Here is a 26,935-nt window from a genome sequence, read left to right as displayed (position 1 = left end):
TCCCTCTTTGTCACACACACATACACACACACACACACACACACAGTGTCTGTCTCTGTCACGCATACGCTCGTTCTCTCCCTCCCCCTTCGCACACACTCTTAACCCGTTTTTTTCTCTCACGCTCTCTCCCCCTCTATCGCACACACAATCCCTCATCACGCACAGTATAGAAGAGACAGTGTACAGCTAATTACAGTACATAAATTCATGACTTTAGTTTGTTGGCTGGCAATCTTTGCCATCTCTACTTCACCACCTGCAGTCAAAAAGTACTGACTATCTCGCAAACTAGCAAGCACAGCCAGCTGTGGCGACAAAACAGAGCTAGTAAAACATAATTTAGCTACTTTGGCAGGTACCCATGCGTAGGGTCTACCTATAACTACCTGTACACGCACTGCCACAAAAAGAGAAGTTTGCATGTATACATTTGGAAATCAAGCAATAAACAGATATTTTGCGAGCAATCTGTGTCCACATTTCGGATGACGGGACACACACGCACTCACACTTTCCCACTTGCTATCAAACACAAGCACACACAGTCATGTCCGTAGCCCGAAATGCCTGGCCCCTCACCCGCGCGGCGGTGGCGGTTTGCTTCCTTCTCCATCGCTGTCCAGCGTCGGAGGCTCCCGATAGTCAAACAGCGAGCGCACGGTCTCCGCCATGTTCCGGATAGCAATCGCTGCTTCTACCGTGCACTGTCGCACTCCGCTCACTCTGCTAGCTTTAACAGAGGTTATTCTAGCTGCTACTATTCCCCCAGAGCAAGGGCGAAAAGAGATCCAAAAGCTCTAAAAAAAGACAGGGCATCAGCCACAAACGAACCAGATATGCAATAATAATAAATTAAAAGATCATTATAGCATTATGATCATATGTTTGTGTGAGTTTGGGGTTAAATAATGGTGTTTTATATAATGTTTGATGTTGTAACCCCCTATTTTGTGAGCGTATGGTATCGTCTGAAGGGAGAGGAAAAACTGTTTCTCGGCATAGTTGAGAAAGGGATGATATTCGCGTTATGGAGTTACATAGGGCATCTAAATTTCAACAGAACTACTTAGCAGCATTAAGATTATGTGAAATGCATTCGCATTTATAGTCGCTGCAATTTGTCATATATAGGCGTAAGGCGTATTAAATACTGTGCAAATAAGTTTGAGTAGCGTTCTTACCACTGCCCTCTGCTGCATATTCTGTGCAGTGTTCACATGTACTTACAGTAAATAACCACACGGGGTCGACGTGGAGAATATATACGTCGATCTAAACAAAGATTTCATCCTTTTCATCCTCTAAGTAGGTCCAAAAAGGCTAGAATGATTAAATAGTTGGTCACGGACACAGCATTTTGAGTGACAAAAACAATAATTTATTACATTTTTGTTATTAAACACAGTAATATTGTACTAATACAGTAATACATTTAATGTTGGAAGTGTATAATAAAATACCAACAGCAGTGGCTAGTCATATGACTGCATGCATGCATGCAACCATAGATGCATCAGACTACCCACACAGTATTCAGTGGTTTCTGTCTCACAAACACACACACAAAACCTCTCATGCAGCACAGACTTCCTCTCCTCCCTCCCTCCCTCACACACACACACTCACACACACGCACACACACGCACACGCGCACACACACACACACACACACCCTCCCCCCTCACACATACGCACGCACACACACATATGCTTAGACACACTGTCTCCTTCCCTCCCCCTCCCTCTCTCTCTTATGCACACAGACACGTACTACCTCTCCTACTGTCTCACACACACACCCACCCTCCTCCTCGTTCTCTCTCACAGGCATACACACACTTTCCCTCACCATCCTTCACACCTCCTCGTATGTGCACGCACGCGCGCGCGCGCACACACACACACACATCCTGCTTGCTCAACACATATGCACGTACACACACACACACACACACCCCGCATGCCCAACACATATGCGCGTACACACACGCATGCACACACACACACACATATCCTGCTTACCAAACACACATGTGCACTCACACGCACACACACATCCTGCTTACCAAACACATATGCGCACACACACACCCACACACACACACATTTCCTGCTTACCCATCACATATTCATGCGCACACAGACACACACACACCCTACTTACCCATCACATATGCGCGCACACACACACACACATCCTGCTTAGCCATCACATATGCGTGAACACACATACACACACACACCCTGCTTACCCATCATATATGCACGTGCACACACGCCCCCTGCTTACACATCACATATGCACATGCACACTCACACACATACCTACATCCTGTTTACCTGTCACAAATGCACACACACACACACACATGCACATACACCAGCAGACACACACACACATGCACTCTCTCTCTCTTTCTCTCTCTCTCACACTCGTCCCTCCCTTAACCCTTCTTACTCCCTCTGTCACTCTTAACACAGCACAAACATGCAGTCTTACAGGCTCTGTCCTCCATTTCATGCATGCATACGGTTTGGTCCTGCTGCACATATCCACACATCTCTTTCCCCATTTCCTAATATTAACATCAGGCTTTCCCCCCGACAACCATCTTTCCACATATCTCACACCCTCATATCATACACAACCAAGCAAGTTTCTCTCTTTTTCTCTCCTTCTCTCTCTCTCTCACACACACATACACATGCGTGTGCGCGCACGCACACACACACACACACAAAAATCAATTTTCATTTCAAATTTGCCCTCATACAAACTTACATTAAATACCCTAACTCCATCGCACACCAATGCGATAAAAATACAAACAAAAATCAAAATAAAACTTTCAGCTCATTAGTCAGGAGTGTTTTTCCCCTCAAATCCTCCAATCGCATGTATTTTTTCCCCAGTCCCTCAAACCGTTCCACCATTTTAACATTTATTACATCCTTTCCCCCCTGTTGAAAGAATAAAGGAGCGTTGGAACCAATAACGTTTTAGCCACAACACTCAAGTCTTTGCAGGATCTTCGCAAAAGTACAGAATGGACTACAGAATGGAAACCGTTTGTCATTGTTATTCCCTGTTTTCATTTCTTTTTATAGCCAACACTATTCTAACACAACAATGTGACACGTCATCACCTCAAAATAAAGTTAGTTTTTGTACTTGAGTGGGTTAGAGCTAAAAAGGCAACATAATTATAGTTCAGATCTTGGATTAAATTACAATTCACCTGAAAATAAAATCATGAAAGTGTTTGCAAAGACGGGGACTGGATGGGTCATGGTGTTTACCAGGGCACCAGTCTTTCAATTCAGCAGGTTAGCAGCCCATACAATCATCATAAATCACACTTGCTAATGAAAAAGGGTAATAAACCCTGTTACTTTTTAAAGAAAGAACTCTTCACACTTCCTGTGTTACTTTCGAGTCTATTTCTAAATGAATTGTTATCTGCATATAGTTACATTACTCTGGTTCACTCGTTCCCTTTCTGCACATCCTATAATCCAACTTTTCGTTCGCCCTCCTCTTCTCTCCCTCTCCCTCTCTTTCTCAGCTCTGCACTCCTTCCCTTCACCTGCATATCATCTATCTTTCTCTCTCTCCTTTTCTCTGCCCTTATTTTCTCTCAGCTCTGCACTTCTCCTTTGTCCCTCTTTCCCTTTCTCACAGTAGTTCTCCCTCTTTCCTTCTCTCTCTCTGACTGCACTGAGTGCAGAGTCTGGGCGGCGGACTGGGTCCAGTGGATCAGCTCCTGTAGGACCCGGAAAGTCCAGAGCTTCGCCTCAAATATGCCACCTTTTTCCAACCCATCTGTCTCCTGGGGGGGGGGGGAGAGAAGAAAGGGATGTAGAGAGAGGGAAAGAGAGCCAGTGGGAAAGAGGGGCATGACCAAGAGAGAAAGACCGAATAATAGGAATTAAAAAAGAGGAGAGAAACAGCAGAGAGCACATGAGAGAGAAATAGAAAAGGAAGAAGAGGTAGAGTGGGGACAAAACAAAGAGGAAGGAGAGGGAGAGGGCAAGGTTGGAAGGGAAAGTGGAAGACAGAGGGGGATGGGGGAGACAGGTAAAAAAAAATGAAATTTATATCAAAGACAACAACTGTTGGCAGCAGTGACATCACTCCAAAATCCTGATCCCATCAAGCGGAGGCCACTGGGGCCACTATAACGGCTAAAAATGATGGAATCAACTTGTAATGGTCTGCTTTTTATTTAAAAATGAATCTTAATGTTGAATGGAATTCAGCACTTCGGTTGATGGTTCACTTCTAAGCTAAAATTCCAAGTCATTATTTTTAAAACCCGAACCTTAAGTCTTTAAAGTGTGCCCTTATCATTTTTATTAATATGGTAAAATACTCTTTGTTTTGGTTACAATCCACAGACTGTGGGCAGACCCAGGTAGCTGAAACATTAAGATGCAAGGTCATCACATTACAATCTCATGCCCTGTGCTGTAAAAGCTGAGCCACTGTTTTTCTTTACCTCTGGGTTGTTTGGGTCAGGGGTCAGTGGTGTAATTCCCTCCGTCTCCGCCAGGAGGTTCTTGGTGCTCTGGAGCAGGTGGCCCAGCCTGTCCTTCACCGTGCTCCGCACCCTCTCGTACTCGCCCTCGCCCCCGAAGCCCTGCTCTATCTCCCAGCCAATCACGCGCTCAAAGAGCCTGAGGCACTGGTGCAGGGCGGAGTGCAGGAGCCACACCCTCTCGTTGGCGGAGAGGTGGGGGGCGGACAGCACGAGGGCCACAATGCGACCCTTCTCCAGGGACAGGTCAGGCGAGAAGCCTTCTCTCTCTCTCTGGGGTAGGGAAGAGGAAAGAGAGGGGGAGAGACGGGGGGAGAGAGGGAGAGAGGGAGAGAGAGAGAGAGAGAGAGAGAGAGAGAGAGAGAGAAAGAAGGGGTTTTCACCTTTTTTATAAAAGCCTGCCATGCCCTGTGTTCTCAGACTTAATTATAGGTGGTTTTCATGGTGCCTTAGGAAAAATACCTGGGCGAATTTGGACAGACAGAGGATAAGGGGAATAATAGAAATAGAGTATATAGTAAAGAAATCTAAATTGAAAAATTCAGTTTTTAACAGAGGTCAGACAAATAGCAGGGGGTCAATGCCATTACATATTGCCACGTTGCACTTAACACTTTATCATCATTCAAAAGTGTTGCACTCTGTAGAAACCAGTTGCCATTCACAATTTGATGCAGCAAACGTCCTACCAGCCTGTCAATACATACGGTAAATTACTCGGTGAAGCGACTGTTAGATCAATCGGGGAACGCCATTTTCAAAAGCAGCGTGCTTCACAACCTTGAAAAAGAGACGTGAAAAAGAGCTGTTTCTGAGCTCCAGGGTGGCTCAGCTGGTGAAGACACTTGGGCAGGCTGAGCCATATGTCCTTCACATTGCAAGTCTGTGCCAGGGTAATTGCTCCAGTATATATCCAGCGGTATAACTGCATAAAAATGTAAGTCGCTCTGGTTAAGAGCGTCTGCTAAATGCCTGTAAACTAAACTAAACTAATTAGTTGTCTATTACAGCCTGGGTTTTCAATGGAGAGTCCACGAACCCCTGGGGGTCTTTGAAGGTACTGCAGGGTGTCCCTCACCAGACTTGATATGCACTGTTTATAGTATACCTTTTTTTATTTATTTATTTTTTTTATAACTCTTTTAAACTTATGATGGGGCGTCTCCTGAATACCTTTGAGCCCGAGTGGGGGTCCCTGGATCACAAAAGGCTCACAAAAGCCTGAAGATGTCTTTACAGGGATACTGCAGTGAGGTAGCAACAGTCAGAGCGGGGAGGGGGGTCTGTCCCCCCCCCCCGCAAAAAGAAAGGGGATAGGCCTGAAATACACAGAAGCTGATTGTGGCGTGGATTAGTGTCGACGCAAAGTCTTCTTTTATTCAAAAGTGGACAATGAGGATAGTGCTGTTAGAGCTTGCTGGGACAAGTGATCAGGGGGAGCGGTTTGAAAGTTTTATGAAGCCAGCCAGTTTGGCAATGCTTCGGTGCCAGTCGTCAGAGGTGAGCGCCGCTGCCCCTTCTGAAACTGACGCAAGTGATAGGCCCCTCCCCTTTCATTCCTACACACCCACCTCTCGCCCCCCCGGAAAGCTTCCACATTCCTCTCCCCTGCTGCCCTCTAGGCACTTTTTTCCACCAACTGTTCCCTCTCATTCAATTCATGTTGCTCTATTAGCACGTTGCAACATGAAAGTATTAGATTGTTCAATATTCTTAAACAACAAACACACAAGCGCACGAACACAAGAAACACACACACACAGATGTTTTAAATATTTTTGGTAATATGCCTCAGAACGCCGAAATAAGTAAATACATAAGTAAATATAAATTAAATAAACAAATAAATAAATACACACATACATAAATAAATAAATACATAGGAAAAAGCATGAGTATGTGCCTTGTCATACCTGATCTTTTTTCATTAATGATAACTTAGCCAGGTGTGTTGCCAAGAAATTCAGGACCAATGTACTAACTCTGGGTCGGTTCCATCCTGATGGTTTTGATACGGGTTTGTGTTAGGTTACTGATCCTAGATCCGTGGTTTGAGCGAAAAGTACGGGGAATCCTGTCCGTACAATATGTATTCACGGTACTGTGTACTGACATTTACTGACATGAAAGGCTATTATTTTTTTACCGAAACATCTGTTTTTAGAAGGTACTTCCTAACAGAGGCTAGTATCCATGAGACATTACTCACATATAGTTCCAGCAGGCGAGTGCAATCCCGGTTCAGCAACCGGGCCAGCGCGGCAGCTTTACCCATCCTGGAGCGCACAGAGCCCGGCCTGGCACCCGCACCAGCTCCGGCCATGGTGCACTAAGGCCCGTGGTAGGAAGAGTTGAAGCAAGAGGTGCTGTGGGAAGCCCGACCAGCTGATGGCAACAGATGGAATGGAAAAGTAGATTAAACCAATCAATTAAAAAGTTTCTCTATGTTTCTCCTGTTATGTTTCCCCTTCTTCAGTTTTTGCGTATTTAAAAAGGAAGGGGTGGTTCGCCAAAAAACTCAATGGGCGCACTGCTGCGTCTGTATGTTTCGGCTTAAAAAGTGGCGTTTTAACTTTCACGCGCTTTGCCCTCTTCGATATTAAATGACGATATAGAATTTCTCTCCCTCTCCTCCCCCTTTAACAGAGAGAATTCCTGGCTACTGGAACGTAACGGGAAACAGAGGGCGGACCAAGGGGAGGGACTACATGTGACCGCAATTCATTTGCCTTCGAGAAAACCTAACTTGGACGAACGTTCTTTTAAATGAGAGAATGTTTGAACTATCAAAGGTAAACGACTATCCAGGCAACCAAATAGGAAATAATTTTAGATAATAACAATTTGTAATAAACGGATATATATTCTTATTACAGGTCTTGCCGTTACACTGTCTGAAAAAAAATATACGAAAAGGTCCTTTAAAACACTTGTCAATGGAGTGGTACCCAATAGGTACATACAATTGTACCACTAGGGAGCAATGCTTGTAAAAGGTAGCCTACTTATTAGTGCCCAAATATAAGATTATTGCACTTTCGGTGTACATTTGGGAAATGTGTTCCTTGAATAACAAAAATGTACTTCAACTGTACCATTATTTACGAGCATACATCACCATTATTTATTTTAGACAGTGGATTCGTGCAGCGCGTGTAACAGGCTCACAACAGATGGATTAGACGAATCTGTTACATCACAACGTAACCCATTGGCTACAGATGAGTCACGTATAGCGGAATGTGTGCGCGCGTTAAAATAGCCAATTCTCCCTCTCTGTCCCGGGACTTTATTCCGCTACAGGAATGTGATGACTGCCGATAATTTAAACCTGTACACAACTGTCAACGTCGTCAGTATGCTAAAAACCTGACGAAGCTGGAATGTCAGACTGTTTTGTGGGCCTTCCGTTAACAGGGCGGTAGTCACTGGTTAACTTACTGTCACTGATCTCTGAGGCTGAGATACTGATATACAAGTAAAGCTGACGGTGTAAGAAGGAAGTGATCTCCAAATTGCTAGGGGAAAAGGTGTTCAAATTTCACGTTTACATTTGCCTTGGTTAACCTTAATATGTCCATTCAATTCTATGGTAAAGGGGATCATTAATCTATAATTACAAGTGATGATACGTTTAAAATACATAAATGTGATATCACCTAAATGCAATGCAAACGTGAAGGAGTTATGTAGATCATATTCTGACACTGTATGCTCTAAAAAATGCAAACTCAATGACGTTAAAATGGTAAAATGAAATCCTGTCTGGGATATTTTTGGTTGGCTGTTCTAAAGTATCCTAAACTTGGAAATATGCAAAAGCCCATAATAGGTATGGAGGATTTTCCTGTGCTGTCACATTGCATTCACTCATTATTTTTATTGTATATTTATGTCTTATTTTATTTCCCCGCTGACATGCAAATGAATTGTGCTCAATCAACGCTCCGCTGGGCACAAGGTATTTAGTACGCCCTGCCAAGGCATAATTGGGCCGATGGCATACCTGCCATTCCAATTACCAGTCCGACCAGGCCAGTCAGTCAGGTTACAGCAAAGGACATATTGACAACTGGTTAAGAATAACCAGGACATTATGTTTTCTGTCAGAATTGTACAAGGAAAACAAGGATGTCAAAACAACTATGAATTGTTTTTGTTTTTTTTAATCGGTGAATATATATATATATATATATGCATAAATATGTATAGCCTACATATCACATGCTGTTGTTATTGACTATGATGAAGCCATGGAGAATGAAAGCATATCCAGCAGATTGTGTGTGCATGTGTGAATCCTTGTAAACTGCTGATGCAATTCAAATTGACGAGATTTCGGACAGGTACTTTTTTTTTTAGACTAACACCAGGAAACCGAAAATGTTAAATTTCACATCACAGACAGACATGGCAGTATTTCCAGGGTTTGAGACTGAACTCACAAACTGCATTTCTCTTTTGTGCAGGACTGATGTGTCCGTACAAGCTGTTCATTCTATTAGAAACAGAATTATCAGTGACCTTTTCTATCTTTGGTCTGTGCTGTGACCTTTCATTCAAGTTGCAATACCACTCCGAAACAAGGAGTGGCATCACCTCACACAATACAGTGAATCGCATCTGATGTCAAGCGTCATATGCGCCATTTTGGCTCCAAAATTGTATCCGTGCAGAGCAAATTAAGCGTATTTTACCATATGACCAACAGTAGCCGGACAGTTTTCCCCGTGCCATTTAGGGTCCCTTTAAAACATTTGTACCTATTGCACACAACAAGCGTCAAGGAGAAGGATAAGAGCCAACCGTCTCCTTTTCATGATGTCGGCTAACAGAAGTTCTCTGGTTGGATATGGTCTCTCTTCCGATTCCGACAGCGATGCAGAGGGAGACGAAGCCAACATTAAAGAAATGTAAGTGACACTGCAAGCTGCATAGCTAGAAAGCTATATTTAATTCAGTTATAAAAAGATGGAAAAGTAGGCTACTAACGTCACTCCAACTCCAACTTAGTAAGTAAAACGAGCCCAGTGGGTAAACGTCTAAGTTTGCCGTATTGCTTGCTCTCTGTCATAACAAGACTTGGCTAACAAGGTAGCTAACTGCTCAAGAGGTCTTTGGCTATCGAGATCTAAAACACCAGCAGGTAAACTAGCCAGGTATGACAACTTAAGAGGATGAATCTTTCTGTGCACAGGACGAGGTCCCTGGATCGAGTTTGAGAACCGTCGCGTTATGGGACCTCACACTGACTTCTGAGCCTAGTTACGTGCCAAAATTATTCACTATATGGATCTAAAACTTAAGTCCTGGAGGACGGCTGGGAGTGTGTGCAGACTTTCGTCGTTTCCTTTGAACCAGCAGCCAGTTTTGGCATTCAAAACATGGTATTCTAATTCTTTATCCAATTAATGACTTAAATTAAGCGCTCAATTGCTGAATTGCACCAAAACCCAGCAGACACTGCAGCCTTCCAGGACTGGATTCTGGGGTAGAATTAAAAGTCCTTATATGCGATGATTTTTTTACAGTCAGGACAGCATAAATGTGTTCAGATGCATAGATACCAATTATCATGGGAATGTGTGAAGCATTCATTCTTACCAGCTCATGTTCTCTGTACTCCATCCAGGTCAGAGGATGGAGTTGGGGATGGGAGCGGAAGGGGAGGAGCAGAGGACAGCAAGGGCAGGAATTTGTTGCTGGAGTCAGCATGTGGGTCGAGTGAGTCGGACTCCGAGCCCGAGCAAGGAGAACAAGACGCCCCGAGGACTCCAGCGGCAGAACCCGCGCCTCGCGTCGTCGCCGCCGCGCCCCCCGACCCCCGTACCCTCGCCCACAAGCTGCCCCCGCCTCCGCTCGGCGCCCCGGGGCTGCCCGCCGCCGGGCTCCCGTCCGGCAGCAGCGTGTTCGCCAACCCCTTCCGCCAGCGGGCGGAGGAGCACCTGAACGTGCTGCGGAAGCACGTCCCGCTCACCCTGGAGCCGCGCCCCTCCCAGATCGGCGGCCGCAAGATGTGCATCTCCTACCGGCGGGACGGGCGCTGCCGCTTCGGGATCGGCTGCAAGTTCGCCCACGACAGCGACCTGCAGACCGCCGCCCCCCCCGTCGCCGAGGGGCGGGGCCCCGGCGCGGACCACCACCACGACGTCGCTGGCGGCGCCGGCGGCGGCGGCAACCAGCGCGGCGACTCGGCCGCCTCGCACGCGACCCCAGACCGTCGCCGTGACCGCAACGCGCCCTTCCCCTCCCAACCCCATCCGGATCAGGATACTGACCCCGAGGGGGGGCCGGGGAGGAAGAGGAGGGTGGGACTGAGCAACACCCTCGTCCCCCCGAAACGGGCGCTGAAACAGTACGCCACACAGAGAGAGAGGGAAAGAGTCACTCCCTCCTGAGAAACACTGTAACACTGTCGGAGTTAAACATAATATTAAATGTATTTTTCTCAGGAAACCCACAAGCATGTATTCAGTAGAGACCCCTGAAACGGGGTCATTTGAGCTCACAAAAGCACGCTTCTGAAGGGCCCCAAGGCTTGTGCAGAAGACATGGCTAAAGCAGAGAGAGGTCAGGTGGGAGGGGGAGTAGACCCAGAAACGACAGACTTTATGCCTCCCGGCGGTGGGAGAAGTGCTAAGCGGGAGATTCCTTTTGTAGTGCATTTTTTGCATTCACCTCTTGTGCTGCTGTCCTGGGTTCACGGTGCAGCGTACACACACTTGACCTGTCTGAGTGTAGGCCGTGGTATGTCCTCAAAGGCGTGAAGTCGGGAGTCAGAGACATTAGCATGTTCAGCGGCTGCTGAACTGTGTTTAACCCTGCAATGGCTGTTCCTTATCCCGTTCGGCTCTGTGGCCTAAAGCCAAGGTATTAAAAGCTTCTAAGATCTTTACAGTTGGCCCCGATTATCTTCAGCTTTCCGGTGGCAACTGAGGGAAACCTCAGAACTATGTTATTACCCCAGGAATGTATATGGGGTAATTTCAGATACAGGAACCCAGGCCTGTAACCTGATTTAATTGAGTTTCTGCCATTTATGTTCAGGCACACACATGCTCATTAGGATAATCTTGTCAGCCTGAAGTCAAAAGTTGACAAAGTGACAATAAAATTCTGTACAAAATGTCCCAGATAATTACATGTTGTTCACTGTAGGTTCTACAGGCTATTCTCCAAAGATTATATCAACACCGTACGTAGACGTTTGACATTTAAGAACTCCTGAGTGGACAGACTTATGCTTTCCATTGTGATTCCTAAAATCAAGTCATAAGCACTGTGACTTGACCACTGTGCATATAATATGCATGAGCACTCCACCTGGTGCAGTGCATACACTGGTGGGTGGGGCAGTGCACTTCATAGGTGTGTCAGCTAACTCATGACCTCATGGATCAGCATGCCTCACGTGACTCTTGGACACCATGGTTTTCCCCCTGTACCCCTCACCTCTAATTTGAGAGCTTATAAAAATGGGGATCTCTCCGCGGGTATCAAACTCTGCAACTTCCGTATCGTAGCATTCGATTATATAACATCTATGCTAGTTCTAACATGATTTTAAAACAGTTTTTTGGCGTTCACATCTGTTGTACGGAAATAAGAACAATGAGTTGTTCACATAACTCAAAAAAAAAAACAAAATCGGACGGGAGTAGTTTATGCTCTTGAATTAGCTTACTTTTTTTTTTCCAGATGGTGAATTTATTTTCCAATAAAAAATGAGTGAAAGCACTGTACTGTTTTGTATGGGGTTGTTCGAGGAGACAAGACAAATTCTATTTGATCTATTATTCATAATTTACCATGGGGCCATGAGAGAAGCAGCTGGAAGATAAGTGTGCAGAATTACACATTATAAGCTAGTGTTTGGCTAATAAGACTGTCATTTTGTGTGTTGCTTACTAGAAGTGCTACTGCTTGATCGACTTAAGATCTGAATCAGCCAGTTGATTGCATATCTGGCCATCAGCAGATGCTCTATTAATACCAAGTTTTTAGTCAATTTTATGTCCCTTTTGTGGATGAATATTTACCTTAAATTATAATTTTATAATTCTTATAAAAGAAAAATCCTTCACATTCGGTAGTGTCAAACTGACAAACACCAAGGGGATTCAGGGCCTCTGTGTTTATAGTAATGGACATGGACAGTGTTAAGTGCAATCCTTTGCTCCCCAGTGCTGCTTATGGCTTTTTTTCACTATTAGTCTGATTGCACACCCACTTGGCATGGAACAGCTTTTCCTTGAACCCGGGTTTTATGCTTTATGAGCAGTCCAGAAAAAGGAAACTATACTGCTGCTCCTCTCACATTGGTGGTAGAATTAAATTTCATCGCTTGTCAAACCTAAATATTCCATAAACAGCCCACCTGGGCTGTTTGCTGGGTAGTTTTACAAGTGCACTGGATGACCACTAGATGTCAGTGTTAACACGTTCAAAGATGAGCCGTTCTCCAATTGGTGAGTGGTGATTGTTCCAGTGCAGGTGTCTGTAAATGTACTCTGTTGGTTTCCATGTCTTAATTTCTTACTTGCTCGTATTTTGGAGACTCACTTGTAGACTGGAATGAAAAAAAAGCCCTTTGGCCCTTCTGAATTGACCATCACAGGGCACTCCAAAATAGGAGAAAAGAGGGGAATGAAGCATTAAAAAAATTGTTCCTAGCTGGACTGGATATGTCATACAGCCTGACAGTGTAAGAAAAGCAGGTGTTTTCTTTGACTGTCTTAAAAATCTTGACGGAAATATCAATAGAAAAGTTTTTGCCTCGTCTTACATTCAGAAGATGAATGAGACCGTGGTGGCCAAAAGACCGTTTTTGAATCTCACTTTCTCGTCTTGTTCAGAGACGCAGTCGCAATAAGTATTTTTTTCTTTGTCTAATGTTTCCCCATATGCTGATTTGTTAAGTTATTGTGTTTTTTGGACAAGATTGACATCATCAGGGACAGTTTGTGTCACTGCCGAATCACTATCACCACTATCATCGTGCCAGCAATTGATCTAACAAAACACCAATGGAGTGTAGGAGAAACTGGTCTTGGGGGGGGGGGGGGGGGAAAGCAATGAAAATTGCCGTGAGAAAAAAAGATAGTTGTCAAAAATGCGCTTATCCTCAGGCTCTGCTTAAAGGGCTTTTTTTAACCCAATGTCACAGAACGACATTCCGACATCTGGTGACATTTAGGGAACGAAGTGTCACTGAAATTGGGTCTGAACTATGCAGATGAATGTTGAAACAGCAGAGCAACAAAATCACTGACATAGAAACAGCACTAGGGAGAGAGAGAGAGACAAAGAGAAAAACACAGAGGGACAGAGAGAGAGACAAAGAGAGACAGACAGAGAGAGAGAGAGAGACAAAGAGAGAAAAACAGGGACAGAGAGAGTGAGAGACAGAGAGAGAGAGAAAGAAACAGAGGTTGGGACTGTGTCCTAGCAGTAGCAATAATGAATTCCTTAGATGGACCACAAGATGTGATTCCCTATGTACGGGGGAATGAAATTCCACATTGCCTACGGAATTCTCATCTCAATCACTGGGCAAAACTCACAAAGATTGCCTGCCTCATCCTAGACTTGTGTGTACCTATTGAATAGGGATTCTTTAAAACTGAATCAAAATGTCTGTAGGAACCGGTCTCAAACGCAAGGCTGAACAAATTACCAAGGAATGAAAACTGTGCAAAGCATTCTGGAATTTGTAAAAAAAAAAAAAAAAGACAAAGCAGCAACTCGCTTTGAAGCCATGAAATCACCACAAATTGGGGAAATAATTTAGCCTTCAACAGCAATCACTGATTTGAAACACCTGTTTTTCAAGTTTTGTTCCATTACACCAAGAATGAGTTTCTTGTGTTAGTAAACTTCATCCTTTAGGTCAGAATGTTTGCGGAATTTGAGGTTTTTGCTTTTAATCTACTAAAAAAATAAAAAAAATAAAAAGAAAAAATCTTACGCTGCCTTCTGCTGGAGGTTTTTGTATTGGTTGTTGAAGACCTTGTTTTTGACATCAATCAAGTCGCCTCGTTTCAGACGTGGCTAATCCATGGTTTGGTTTCAAATTCAGATGGTGCCAGTCCCAACTGGGGCCGGCAGCCTCGCAGGGCAGTTGGCAGTTGGCAGTTGGCAGTTGGCTGTTACATCACCCCGGGGTTCCGAAGGGGCGACGCCTCATTCTCATCGTGCACCAGACCAGCGATCGCCCACAGGTCCGCCTGTTTAGCTGCACACAAAGTGTCTTCCCCCAGCTCGTGTCTGCAGAGGCACAATTTGACAACTGAGGTGAAATAATTTTAAAACATGTTACAAGGCCGCTGACATCATATGCTTCGGAGAACAGAACATGCCTCGGAGCTGTGCACTCACAGGTTCAGACAATGAACACTGAAAAGTGTGATTCAAAACTGGATAGAAATGGGGGATGTTCAATAAATACAGAGGCCTATGACAATTAATTTGCATTGGGCCAGCAAATATGATGGCTTTTGGTGGCTTTCAAATATTTAATTAATTCATAATTCTATTTGATCAGTCCACACCGCATCAATCTGTTTAAAATTTGGTGTATAAAGTTCTTTCAAAAATATGACCATCATGGACAAAATATTGTCATAAAAAAAATAAACGATAAACATTTTCATTTGTAAAATTAATAAAATTTTCATACATTACTCCCTTTAAAACAACCAATAATGTCAGCTATTTATATGGGTCACATTGATACCAATAGTCCCACCACTGCAAAAAGAAAAAGAAAAAAAGAAATGTAATAATAATCATAATAAGTTTCATTATTACAGAGCACTAACCAGCCCACAAAGGAATCTGGCAAGTGACAGGTGGCAATGTTAAGCGTGAGATGAAGGGCTCCTCCGCCTCAGGCACAATGACAAATAACCAGCACTTTGACAAGAAAAACTCACCCAAGACCGCCCAAATCTTATGGCTTTAAAACTCAGCAAAAATCCGAAATATCTGAAATGTACATGAACTGCCTCCGCTACATCCACGCCCAAAAGACAAGACCATTAGTCCTTTGAAGCAGAACACAGAGGAGCATTACGGAGGATAGCTTAATCTTTGCACGTCCCTCGTTGACTCGTTATATTTCTGTTATATGCATCGTTATTGGCTGGAACAACAATCTGAAGTGGATAACAAAGTGTGGTAAGTGCCAATGAAATGCAATTATGTATTTTTTCATATTGAACTTTTACCCATTGTCTGACCTCGATTGTGTTCTGAAACATATAAACTGTATTGAATTTGTATTATACAAATTTTTTTTGTTATCACTAGAACTTGTTTTGTAGAATTTACAGTTCATTTTTATACATAGTTTCCTATTTGTAGAATTCAGAAACAAGTGAGGATGAGGGCGGCATTAGCTCAACTGGAGAGTTGTTGGCTTGATCCCCAGACTTCTGGGTGTGTCGAAGTGTCCTTGAGCAAGACACCGACCCGTGGATCTGTGTGCGTGAGAGGCATTCACTGTAAAGCGCTTTGTGCAGTAGTTACTGGAAAATGTGCTAAATAAATGCACTCCATTTGCCAAAATCACAAATAGAAAACAACCCTAATCACAATGAAAATGTGATGATACATTTCTCATTCATAAATGGATGAACACAAAATGTAGTAATAATAATAATAATAATAATAATAATAATAATTACTTAAGACAAAACAAACAACATTTCAAAGAGGTTTATGTGCTACTGAATCATATATTATACAATGTTTAATTATGCAGTGATTTGGGAAGGAGGAGGGCAGCAGTATTGTGGCTACCTGTCATATGCCTTATGGCATGACTCAGGGGTCTGTTCAATTTACTCAAAACAAGTTTCTGAGCTGTTTTTGAAATGCTCTGAAATTCCACAGACTGCAAAATATGTGGAATTTTTTTTTTTTTTTTTTATCACCACAATGTACAGCAGATGGCAGCAATGAGCCACAAAAGCGTTCAATTAAACTATTTTTCCTGGACAACACCTTTTTAAAAACCTTTGGATTTGCCAGGTACCAATGGCAAAAAAAATTAATGATTAGATGAACTCTTCCTGTACCTGTTGCTGTTGTGAACACAGTTCTGGGGGTGGCAGGACATTTCAAATACCAGGCATGTGTACATTCGGAAAAGAGAGCTCAGCTGCAGATGTGATCACCTCCTTAAAGGATTTTTGCATTGTGTTGTCTCACAGCTAGCAGTATTTCTGAACCTCACCAGCTCTTACAAAAAATTGTTATTATATGTAATTGAACAGAATGGATAAATAAAGAGCTATCTTGATTATACAAGTATTTTGCCTATATGCTAAGGGATACTTTCATTATTTTAGGTACAGATATGGTCACTGAGTTGTGAAATTCAAGCTAAATTTTAACTTGTTTTTATTTATTTATTTATTTATTTACATTTTTTATCAAATAAAACAGACAAATCAGGAATCAGGCACAAATCAGGAAAACGGTATAAAAAGCAACTAGATATTGTGTCAAGTGGTTAATTCCACCCAGGCCCTCCCTAGATAAGCCTGTGACTAAAGAAATTAGCTTCCAGCCAAGGAGGAAACTGGCTAGGGAAGCCATTTTGAGGCCACCAGAAAAAACACTTGAAAAGTAAAATGGCTGAGATGGGAGAAAATCAATGCAATATCCTGATCAGGGTTAGAATCAATTTTTCTGGCTGAGAGACAGGGAAATAGGCATGCGTGCGTGTGTGAATGTATGTGTGCATGCACATGTGTGTACGTGTGTGTGTGTGTGTGTGTGAATATTATGGAATATTATAGCCTAATGGCCTGAACTGATTCTAATATGCAGGGAATAAAGAAGGGGGATGAGGCTGAAGATGGCAATCCTCCTCCTCCTCTTACTGCTAACTGGTGAGTGACAGTAATGTAATAATCTGTGTATAGTACAGTAATAAAATTGTGCTACATGCCTGCAATGTAATGTAATGTAAATGCAACAGTGTTTTCTGAGCGAATAGCTATTAGCTAGAAAGCCAGAGTTGTTGCAAAAACACCACACAAGTATCTGTGCTACAGATGTTTTTTTTTTTTTTCATTCTTGTTATTGTTTAAGGCTTAAATTAGTGTAAACATAAAGGGCCTTTTCTAGTGAAATCTAAAACATCCTATTTTTGGCACTTGGGAACAAGTGGAATTGGTAGCTTTGTCTCAAATGTAATCTTTGTCAATTGTTTCTTGTTTGGTACTTGTTTGGCAATTTAATTTGTGCTCAGGCACATTTGGGCTTATGTTGTCAACAAAACAGGGGCCTTAGCAATTATGGTTTGTTTTATAATCCTTAATTTGGACACACGATCCCTATGGTAGCCTGCCGCTCTAAACATTTGCATGACTGTTGCATCACTGTCTTCAGAATTATTTTTTTCTATTTGAGATTTGTATAAAATATTTTGAAATCATATCTGTTTTGTGGACAAAAATATTTGAATATAGATATACAGTGAAGTGTTTCATTATTTGTTGTTTTGGCTCTGTACATTGGATTTGAAATAAAACAATGAGACTGTCAGCTTTAAGTTGAGGGTATTTAAATCCATATTGGGTGATCCATATAATTACAGCTGTTTTTATACAAAAACCCCCCATTTTAGGGGAAAAAAGTAACGGACAATTGGCTGCTCAGCAGTTTCTTGGCCAACGGTGTGTCTTTACATCATTCACAAGAAAGCTGACAAAAAGTCTAGAGTTGGCTCTAGATGTGGAATTTGCATTTGAAATCTGTTGCTGTTGTCTCACAACAAGAGGATAAATTAAGTCTAAATACCAGTAAAGCAGTTCATCATGAGGCTAAGGATTCAGCTTAAAATGTTCAGAGACATACTCAAACATTGGCTGTGTAAAGGTCAACTGTTTGATACAATAAGGAGAAAGAATTTTTGAAATTATTGAAATATTGAAATTATCAAGCACACTCTCAAAGATGTTGGCATAGATGTGTAAGAGACTATCATAAAGAAAAGACCAGCATACCAGCATAACCTCAGAGGGTTCATATTCATATTGTAACAGATGCAAATCACTGGTAAGCCTAGAGAATAGAAAGGTCAGGTTAGAGTTTGCTCTAAACTGTGGAGTTCTGGAGTTATGGACAGATGAGACAAATAATTACTAGTACCAAAGTGATGGAAAGAGGAATGTGTGGACAAAGAAAGGAACTGCTCGTGATCCAAAGCAGCCCCCCATGTGTGAAACATGGTGGAGTGTTATGGCTTGGGCATGTACACCTGCCACTGACACTGGTTCACTTGACTTCATGGATAGTGCTACTTCTGATGGCAGCAGCAAGATTAATTCTGAAGTGTACAGAAACCTCTGCTCAGATGCAACCAAATTCCTGAAAGTTACTGGACAGAACTTCACCTTGCAGCAGAATAATAATCCCTAACATACTGCTAAAGCAAATAAGGAGTTTTTCAGGATGAAAAAGTGGAACGTTCTTGATTGGCTAAATTAATTCATCCAGAGTGCAACTGAAGATACGTTTCACTTGCTGAAAACAAGACCGAAAATAAAATGTCACAAAAACAAAAAGGAACGAAAGACGGCTGCAGTACAGGCCTGGCAGAACATCACCAGAGAAGATATCCAGCATCTAGTGATGTCTATATATTGCAGACATCAGGCAGTCATCGAATACAAAGAATTTGTAACAAAGTACAAAATATGAAGAATTTATTTCAGATTATATTAATCCGTCCAAAAAATTTGCACCCCTAAAAAGGGGGACTATGTATAAAAAGGGCCATTATTCCTACAGGGATAATCCGATATGGATGTAAATACTCTCAAATTAAGGTGGACTGTCTGCACTTTAAGGTCATACTCATTACTTCATTTAAAATCTAATGTACTATAGTAAAACGTCATGAGTTAATTATAATTTGTGAAGAACCTGATCTGCTCTGCTATACAAATTTTTTAATAACAATTTTTTAATAATATTTGAATTTTTAAAAATTGTTTTATTACAGACCCAGTAACATCAAATACAACACCCATAACATACACTGCAATCCTGTCAACCTGGGACAAACACATTCCATCATCAACCAGGAACCCAACAACTACAATCCCTAAAATATCAACAACAAACTTCCAAACACAAACAGCAGAAACTAAAATATCAACCCAAGACTTAGCAGTATCAACAACAAGTCCTGTAACCTCAGCCAGAATGTCTTCAGCATTGACTTCAAAAACTGCTACCTTGAGCACAGAACCTGCAACGTCAAATATAAGCCCATTAACATTGACCTCTGACTCTACCACATCACCATCGATTCTTGTAACCTCAACCAAGGAAACAGCAAAGGTCACTACACAACATGAAACAACTACAAAATTGGGAACATTGAAGACAAACCCCACAAGAACTTCTCAACATGCAACAGCAACCACAAGCCTTTTACCATTGATGACAAAGAGTACAACATTGATGATGGACTCTGCATCATCAAACACAAGACTTGGAACATCAACCACAATCACTGGATTGCTCAGTATCTACCAACCCACATCGACCGATATCCCTCAGACATCAACCACAAACCCTACAACACTGACCCTAAGCTCTACCACACTGGCAGAGAGCCCAACTGTAGCAGTCTCTGATGCTATGACATCTGAATCAAGTTCTGTAAAATCAACTAAAACAACTGGAATGTTCACAACAAGCTTTGCAACAGGAACTGCAAATCCTGAATCATCGGCCACAAACCCCATGACCACAAAGACACTACCTAAAATATCAACCACAGCCTCTGTATCATCAATAAGAAGCCCTGTAACATCAACGACAAAGCTTGAAACATTGACCACAAATTCTGCAACATTGACTATAAACCCTGTAACAGCAATCTCTCCCCCAGACACATCCATGTTAAGTCCTGTAACATCATCTACAACGTCCATGACAAAGTCTGCAACATTGAGTACCAACACTGAAATGGTGACCAAAAACCGTATGTCAACATCTCTCAAGAACACTGCTACTTTCTCTACAAACATTGCAACAGTGACTGAAATCCCGACAACACAGACTAGGAACCCAGCAACACTGACCCAAAGGCCGACAACACCTACCATAAGCCAAACTGTATTAGTCTCTGATGACGTGACATCCCAATCAAGTCTTGCAACATCAAATATCAAATTTCCATCATCAACTACAAACTCTGATATAGTGACTTCAATCCCTGAAATATCAACAACAAACTTCCAAACACAAACAGCAGAAACTAAAATATCAACCCAAGACTTAGCAGTATCAACAACAAGTCCTGTAACCTCAGCCAGAATGTCTTCAGCATTAATCACAAACACTGCTACCTTGAGCACAGAACCTACAATGTCAGCATCCTCAGCGAACCCCATTACACCAATGACAATACCTGTTACAGCAACCACAGACTCTTCAGCACAAACCATCAGTGATGCTCCATTATACATAAGTCCTACATTGACTACAAGCCTTGCAATGACTTCCAAAAGCCATAAAATGTCCACCACAATGCTTGCAACAGTGACCCAGACCCCAGCAGAGGGACCACAGTTATTGCTGGAATTTAGACTGGATCTGGAGTTTGCAACGGTCCTCACAGATTCCTCCTCAACACAGTACATACATTTGAAAAATCAAGTTGAAGAGCAGGTGATGTTCATTTTTTATCTTCTATAAAGTTACCATGGGTGCTATAAGTATCAGCATGGTTACCAGTAGTTAAACTTATTTGGCGAGAGTGTAGCTTCACTTTCACTTGCCTACATTCTTCCACCTGTCTTTACTTTTGTTCTTTTTTACTCTTTTCTTCTTCTTTCCTGTATTATCCATTGTTGTCCAGTGTATGTTATATTTACTGAACATATGTATTCTTCAACCAAAAAAATGAAATATGTGGAATATGGTCTTGTGTTCCTTAAAGACTCAAATATCTCCCCTTTTATATTTCTAGCTGGATTCCATCTATAAAAAGCAGTATGGGGACACATTTGATCACACTGAGGTCCAGCGTTTTAGGTAAGTCGATACGAACTATGTTCTTGTGATGAAATCATATAGCACAGACCGAAGGTATCAAACACCTGTGGGTTTTTTATTTTTTATTTTATAAGTTGTTTATTTTAGTTTTTTACTTTAGCTAAATAAAAAATCAGTTAATATATGTGCATTTATTGAACAACTCACCAAAGAATAAACATTGTTTTCTACCTACAATAACTCAAAATGATGAGTTTTACTTCAGAAATAACGTGACTTTCCTCGAAATAGCTTCCTTCGGCTTTAATTCAACTTAAAAAAATTATTTCAAGTCTATACAGTCATTTTTCAAAGTAAGAGGTAGAGAGGAGGAGGGGTAATGAAATTCAGAGAAATCTTATCTTCTTAAGTTTTTTAAAAAACACAGGTAGTTTAATAATTTTAGTCAGTAGTGCAAGTAAAATAAGCACCACTGTAGTTTTTAGAAAAATGGCAAAAAGAGGGAGTGACGCTTAGATGTGTGGGGCTAAATAAACATATTTTGTGACAAGAAGGTTATTCCCAGTGAGAAACTGCAAAGAGGCTTAAGATTTCTAAGTGAAATGTTCAGTACTTGATCAGACCAGACGGTCCTAGCTGATGGGCAGTAATGTTAACAGGAGAAGACCCACAAGATCAAAAGGCAGAAGAAAAATATCTTGTGTTGTCTAGCAAAGGAAACTGCTGTAAAACTGCAACACAACCACAGTATGAATTCACTGCAACTAGTGAGAAACCAGGTTTCCTGACTCTCACGTTAACCTTCTTCCTACACATACATACATACATACACACACACACACACACACACACAAACAGTACATATATGTTATCTTTACTGCCAAGTGGCCACAATGAGAGCATATGACATACACTAGAGTTTTTCCGAAAATTTTATCTCAAACCTGTCCTGAACCTGGGGAACCTTGTGGAGGCCTTTATATGCACATAAAAGAACCTTTTTCCAGCATAGACAATCTATTGAACTTTGGTTTGCAAATAATTAAAACCCCAACAAGATTTTCTTAGTTCATCAAGAGATTCCACTTATAACGGGAAGCCTATTGGATCAGAAACTTATACACCCTGTCGGCTCAATCTTGAGAAGGATTATTCTATATTTGTGTGAAAAACTAGTATTTAGAGCTGGAATTATTTTTTCTCCTCCTCACTGTCCAAGTGATGTTTCATTTCCTTCAGTGAAAATTAATTAATACACTGTATGCTTTGCGTTTTAGGCAAGGATCAGTGATTGTGACGCTGTGCTGGTGTTCAATAACATAAACACTGTCCTGGAACCAGCGATGTGGCAACGACCTTAAAAAACGTGCCTCCTCAGACTCTGGCTTAAATCTCCTATAGACCCCGCTAGCATAGTGGTTTCAGGTAAGACATTACAATTAAACATTACAATGAATTCAATTGAATGCAACATTTGATTCTGCTGTACTATAACATCTGGTTACTTGCAGGCTACTCAGAACTGCAAAGTACAACACCTACGTAAACTACAGAACATGGGACTACGGAAACCCAGTCACTGCGCAAACAACTTGGGACAGTGTCAGACTGCATCAGCAACCAGGAGCCACTACAACGTACAATATAACACTAACATTGCTGACTCTAACACAACACCACGAATCCTGTCACTCAACTACAGAGAGCACACAACGTAAAGTCACTACAACTTGACCTGACAACAACTCACGAACTGAACTTCCCTGACACAACTCCTACAGAACCTGCAAACCTGCAAAACAATCACTGCAACACACAAACCTTTTCCATTGATGACAAAGAGTACAACATTGATGACGGACTCTGCATCATCAAACACAAGACTTGGAACATCAACCACAATCACTGGATTGCTCAGTATCTACCAACCCACATCGACCGATATCCTCAGACATCAACCACAAACCCTACAACACTGACCCTAAGCTCTACCACACTGGCAGAGAGCCCAACTGTAGCAGTCTCTGATGCTATGACATCTGAATCAAGTTCTGTAAAATCAACTAAAACAACTGGAATGTTCACGACAAGCTTTGCAACAGGAACTGCAAATCCTGAATCATCGGCCACAAACCCCATGACCACAGTGACACTACCTAAAATATCAACCACAGCCTCTGTATCATCAATAACAAGCCCTGTAACATCAACGGCAAAGCTTGAAACATTGACCACAAATTCTGCAACACTGACTATAAACCCTGTAACACCAACCTCTCTCCCAGACACATCCATATTAAGTCCTGCAACATCATCTACAACGTTCATGACAAAGTCTGCAACATTGAGTACCAACACTGAAATGGTGCCCAAAAACCGTATGTCAACATCTCTCAAGAACACTGCTACTTTCTCTACAAACATTGCAACAGTGACTGAAATCCCGACAACACAGACTAGGAACCCAGCAACACTGACCCAAAGGCCGACAACACCTACCATGAGCCAAACTGTATTAGTCTCTGATGACGTGACATCCCAATCAAGTCTTGCAACATCAAATATCAAATTTCCATCATCAACTACAAACTCTGATATAGTGACTTCAATCCCTGAAATATCAACAACAAACTTGCAAACACAAACAGCAGAAACTAAAATATCAACCCGAGACTTAGCAGTATCAACAAGTCCTGTAACCTCAGCCAGAATGTCTTCAGCATTGACTTCAAAAACTGCTACCTTGACCACAGAACCTGCAATGTCAAATATAAGCCCTTTAACATTGACCTCTGACTCTACCACATCACCATCGATTCTTGTAACCTCAACCAAGGAAACAGCAAAGGTCACTACACAACCTGAAACAACTACAAAACATGGAACATTGAGGACAAACCCCACAAGAACTTCTCAACCTGCAACAGAAACCACAAGCCCTTTTCCATTGATGACAAAGAGTACAACATTGATGACGGACTCTGCATCATCAAACACAAGACTTGGAACATCAACCACAATCACTGGATTGCTCAGTATCTACCAACCCACATCGACCGATATCCCTCAGACATCAACCACAAACCCTACAACACTGACCCTAAGCTCTACCACACTGGCAGAGAGCCCAACTGTAGCAGTCTCTGATGCTATGACATCTGAATCAAGTTCTGTAAAATCAACTAAAACAACTGGAATGTTCACGACAAGCTTTGCAACAGGAACTGCAAATCCTGAATCATCGGCCACAAACCCCATGACCACAGTGACACTACCTAAAATATCAACCACAGCCTCTGTATCATCAATAACAAGCCCTGTAACATCAACGACAAATTCTGCAACACTGACTATAAACCCTGTAACACCAACCTCTCTCCCAGACACATCCATATTAAGTCCTGTAACATCATCTACAACGTTCATGACAAAGTCTGCAACATTGAGTACCAACACTGAAATGGTGACCACAAACCGTATGTCAACATCTCTCAAGAACACTCCTACTTTCTCTACAAACATTGCAACAGTGACTGAAATCCCGACAACACAGACTAGGAACCCAGCAACACTGACCCAAAGGCCGACAACACCTACCATAAGCCAAACTGTATTAGTCTCTGATGACGTGACATCCCAATCAAGTCTTGCAACATCAACTATCAAATTTCCATCATCAACTACAAACTCTGATATAGTGACTTCAATCCCTGAAATATCAACAACAAACTTCCAAACGCAAACAGCAGAAACTAAAATATCAACCCGAGACTTAGCAGTATCAACAAGTCCTGTAACCTCAGCCAGAATGTCTTCAGCATTAATCACAAACACTGCTACCTTGAGCACAGAACCTGCAACGTCAAATATAAGCCCTTTAACATTGACCTCTGACTCTACCACATCACCGTCGATTCTTGTAACCTCAACTAAGGAAACAGCAAAGGTCACTACACAACCTGAAACAACTACAAAACATGGAACATTGAGGACAAACCCCACAAGAACTTCTCAACCTGCAACAGAAACCACAAGCCCTTTTCCATTGATGACAAAGAGTACAACATTGATGACGGACTCTGCATCATCAAACACAAGACTTGGAACATCAACCACAATCACTGGATTGCTCAGTATCTACCAACCCACATCGACCGATATCCCTCAGACATCAACCACAAACCCTACAACACTGACCCTAAGCTCTACCACACTGGCAGAGAGCCCAACTGTAGCAGTCTCTGATGCTATGACATCTGAATCAAGTTCTGTAAAATCAACTAAAACAACTGGAATGTTCACGACAAGCTTTGCAACAGGAACTGCAAATCCTGAATCATCGGCCACAAACCCCATGACCACAGTGACACTACCTAAAATATCAACCACAGCTCTGTATCATCAATAACAAGCCCTGTAACATCAACGACAAAGCTTGAAACATTGACCACAAATTCTGCAACACTGACTATAAACCCTGTAACACCAACCTCTCTCCCAGACACATCCATATTAAGTCCTGTAACATCATCTACAACGTTCATGACAAAGTCTGCAACATTGAGTACCAACACTGAAATGGTGACCACAAACCGTATGTCAACATCTCTCAAGAACACTCCTACTTTCTCTACAAACATTGCAACAGTGACTGAAATCCCGACAACACAGACTAGGAACCCAGCAACACTGACCCAAAGGCCGACAACACCTACCATAAGCCAAACTGTATTAGTCTCTGATGACGTGACATCCCAATCAAGTCTTGCAACATCAACTATCAAATTTCCATCATCAACTACAAACTCTGATATAGTGACTTCAATCCCTGAAATATCAACAACAAACTTCCAAACGCAAACAGCAGAAACTAAAATATCAACCCGAGACTTAGCAGTATCAACAAGTCCTGTAACCTCAGCCAGAATGTCTTCAGCATTAATCACAAACACTGCTACCTTGAGCACAGAACCTGCAACGTCAAATATAAGCCCTTTACATTGACCTCTGACTCTACCACATCACCGTCGATTCTTGTAACCTCAACTAAGGAAACAGCAAAGGTCACTACACAACCTGAAACAACTACAAAACATGGAACATTGAGGACAAACCCCACAAGAACTTCTCAACCTGCAACAGAAACCACAAGCCCTTTTCCATTGATGACAAAGAGTACAACATTGATGACGGACTCTGCATCATCAAACACAAGACTTGGAACATCAACCACAATCACTGGATTGCTCAGTATCTACCAACCCACATCGACCGATATCCCTCAGACATCAACCACAAACCCTACAACACTGACCCTAAGCTCTACCACACTGGCAGAGAGCCCAACTGTAGCAGTCTCTGATGCTATG

General features: G+C 42.1%; 4 protein-coding genes across 4 annotated transcripts in view; 2 read left to right on the top strand and 2 right to left on the bottom strand.

Annotated features, from left to right (window-relative positions):
* Positions 1 to 806, bottom strand: part of si:dkey-117m1.4 (uncharacterized) — a 12,443-nt gene extending 11,637 nt beyond the window's left edge. Inside the window, exon 1 of the mRNA XM_064334866.1 lies at positions 583 to 806. Within this exon, the coding sequence (XP_064190936.1) occupies positions 583 to 674 (92 nt within the window). The 5' untranslated portion in view covers positions 675 to 806. The remainder of the gene's footprint in view (positions 1 to 582) is intronic.
* Positions 807 to 1,358: 552 nt separating this feature from the next.
* cntf (ciliary neurotrophic factor) lies at positions 1,359 to 7,216 on the bottom strand. The gene is made up of 3 exons (XM_064334867.1): positions 6,751 to 7,216; positions 4,503 to 4,814; positions 1,359 to 3,833 (listed from the first exon to the last, which is right to left on the bottom strand). Exons 1-3 carry the CDS (start codon positions 6,862 to 6,864, stop codon positions 3,642 to 3,644), a joined length of 618 nt encoding a protein of 205 aa, XP_064190937.1. The 5' UTR covers positions 6,865 to 7,216; the 3' UTR covers positions 1,359 to 3,641.
* Positions 7,217 to 9,161: 1,945 nt separating this feature from the next.
* si:ch211-113e8.11 (uncharacterized) lies at positions 9,162 to 11,671 on the top strand. The gene is made up of 2 exons (XM_064334865.1): positions 9,162 to 9,454; positions 10,174 to 11,671. The coding sequence occupies exons 1-2, from the start codon at positions 9,360 to 9,362 to the stop codon at positions 10,937 to 10,939; spliced, it is 861 nt and encodes a 286-aa protein (XP_064190935.1). The 5' UTR covers positions 9,162 to 9,359; the 3' UTR covers positions 10,940 to 11,671.
* Positions 11,672 to 19,647: 7,976 nt separating this feature from the next.
* On the top strand, positions 19,648 to 26,112 carry LOC135254577 (mucin-2-like). The gene is made up of 2 exons (XM_064334864.1): positions 19,648 to 20,875; positions 24,267 to 26,112. The coding sequence occupies exons 1-2, from the start codon at positions 19,764 to 19,766 to the stop codon at positions 25,972 to 25,974; spliced, it is 2,820 nt and encodes a 939-aa protein (XP_064190934.1). The 5' UTR covers positions 19,648 to 19,763; the 3' UTR covers positions 25,975 to 26,112.
* The last annotated feature ends 823 nt before the right edge of the window (positions 26,113 to 26,935 follow it).

This window comes from Anguilla rostrata, chromosome 5 (assembly GCF_018555375.3).
Source record: "Anguilla rostrata isolate EN2019 chromosome 5, ASM1855537v3, whole genome shotgun sequence".
Taxonomy (NCBI): Eukaryota; Metazoa; Chordata; class Actinopteri; order Anguilliformes; family Anguillidae; genus Anguilla; species Anguilla rostrata.
The sequence above is the reverse complement of the archived record's forward strand: the minus strand, read 5'-3'. Positions and strand labels throughout refer to the sequence as shown.

What these genes read in the sequence shown, in the direction of transcription:
- cntf (XM_064334867.1), bottom strand. Translation starts at nt 6,864, where the DNA reads ATGGCCGGAGCTGGTGCGGGTGCCAGGCCGGGCTCTGTGCGCTCCAGG. An exon ending in CTCGCCTGCTGGAACTATAT is followed by an intron (nt 4,815 to 6,750) that starts GTGAGTAATGTC and finishes TCCCTACCCCAG; the next exon opens with AGAGAGAGAGAAGGCTTCTC. An exon ending in CTGACCCAAACAACCCAGAG is followed by an intron (nt 3,834 to 4,502) that starts GTAAAGAAAAAC and finishes CCCCCCCCCCAG; the next exon opens with GAGACAGATGGGTTGGAAAA.
- si:ch211-113e8.11 (XM_064334865.1), top strand. Translation starts at nt 9,360, where the DNA reads ATGATGTCGGCTAACAGAAGTTCTCTGGTTGGATATGGTCTCTCTTCC. An exon ending in GAAGCCAACATTAAAGAAAT is followed by an intron (nt 9,455 to 10,173) that starts GTAAGTGACACT and finishes TACTCCATCCAG; the next exon opens with GTCAGAGGATGGAGTTGGGG.
- LOC135254577 (XM_064334864.1), top strand. Translation starts at nt 19,764, where the DNA reads ATGTCTTCAGCATTGACTTCAAAAACTGCTACCTTGAGCACAGAACCT. An exon ending in TCAACAACAAGTCCTGTAAC is followed by an intron (nt 20,876 to 24,266) that starts CTCAGCCAGAAT and finishes AAGTCCTGTAAC; the next exon opens with CTCAGCCAGAATGTCTTCAG.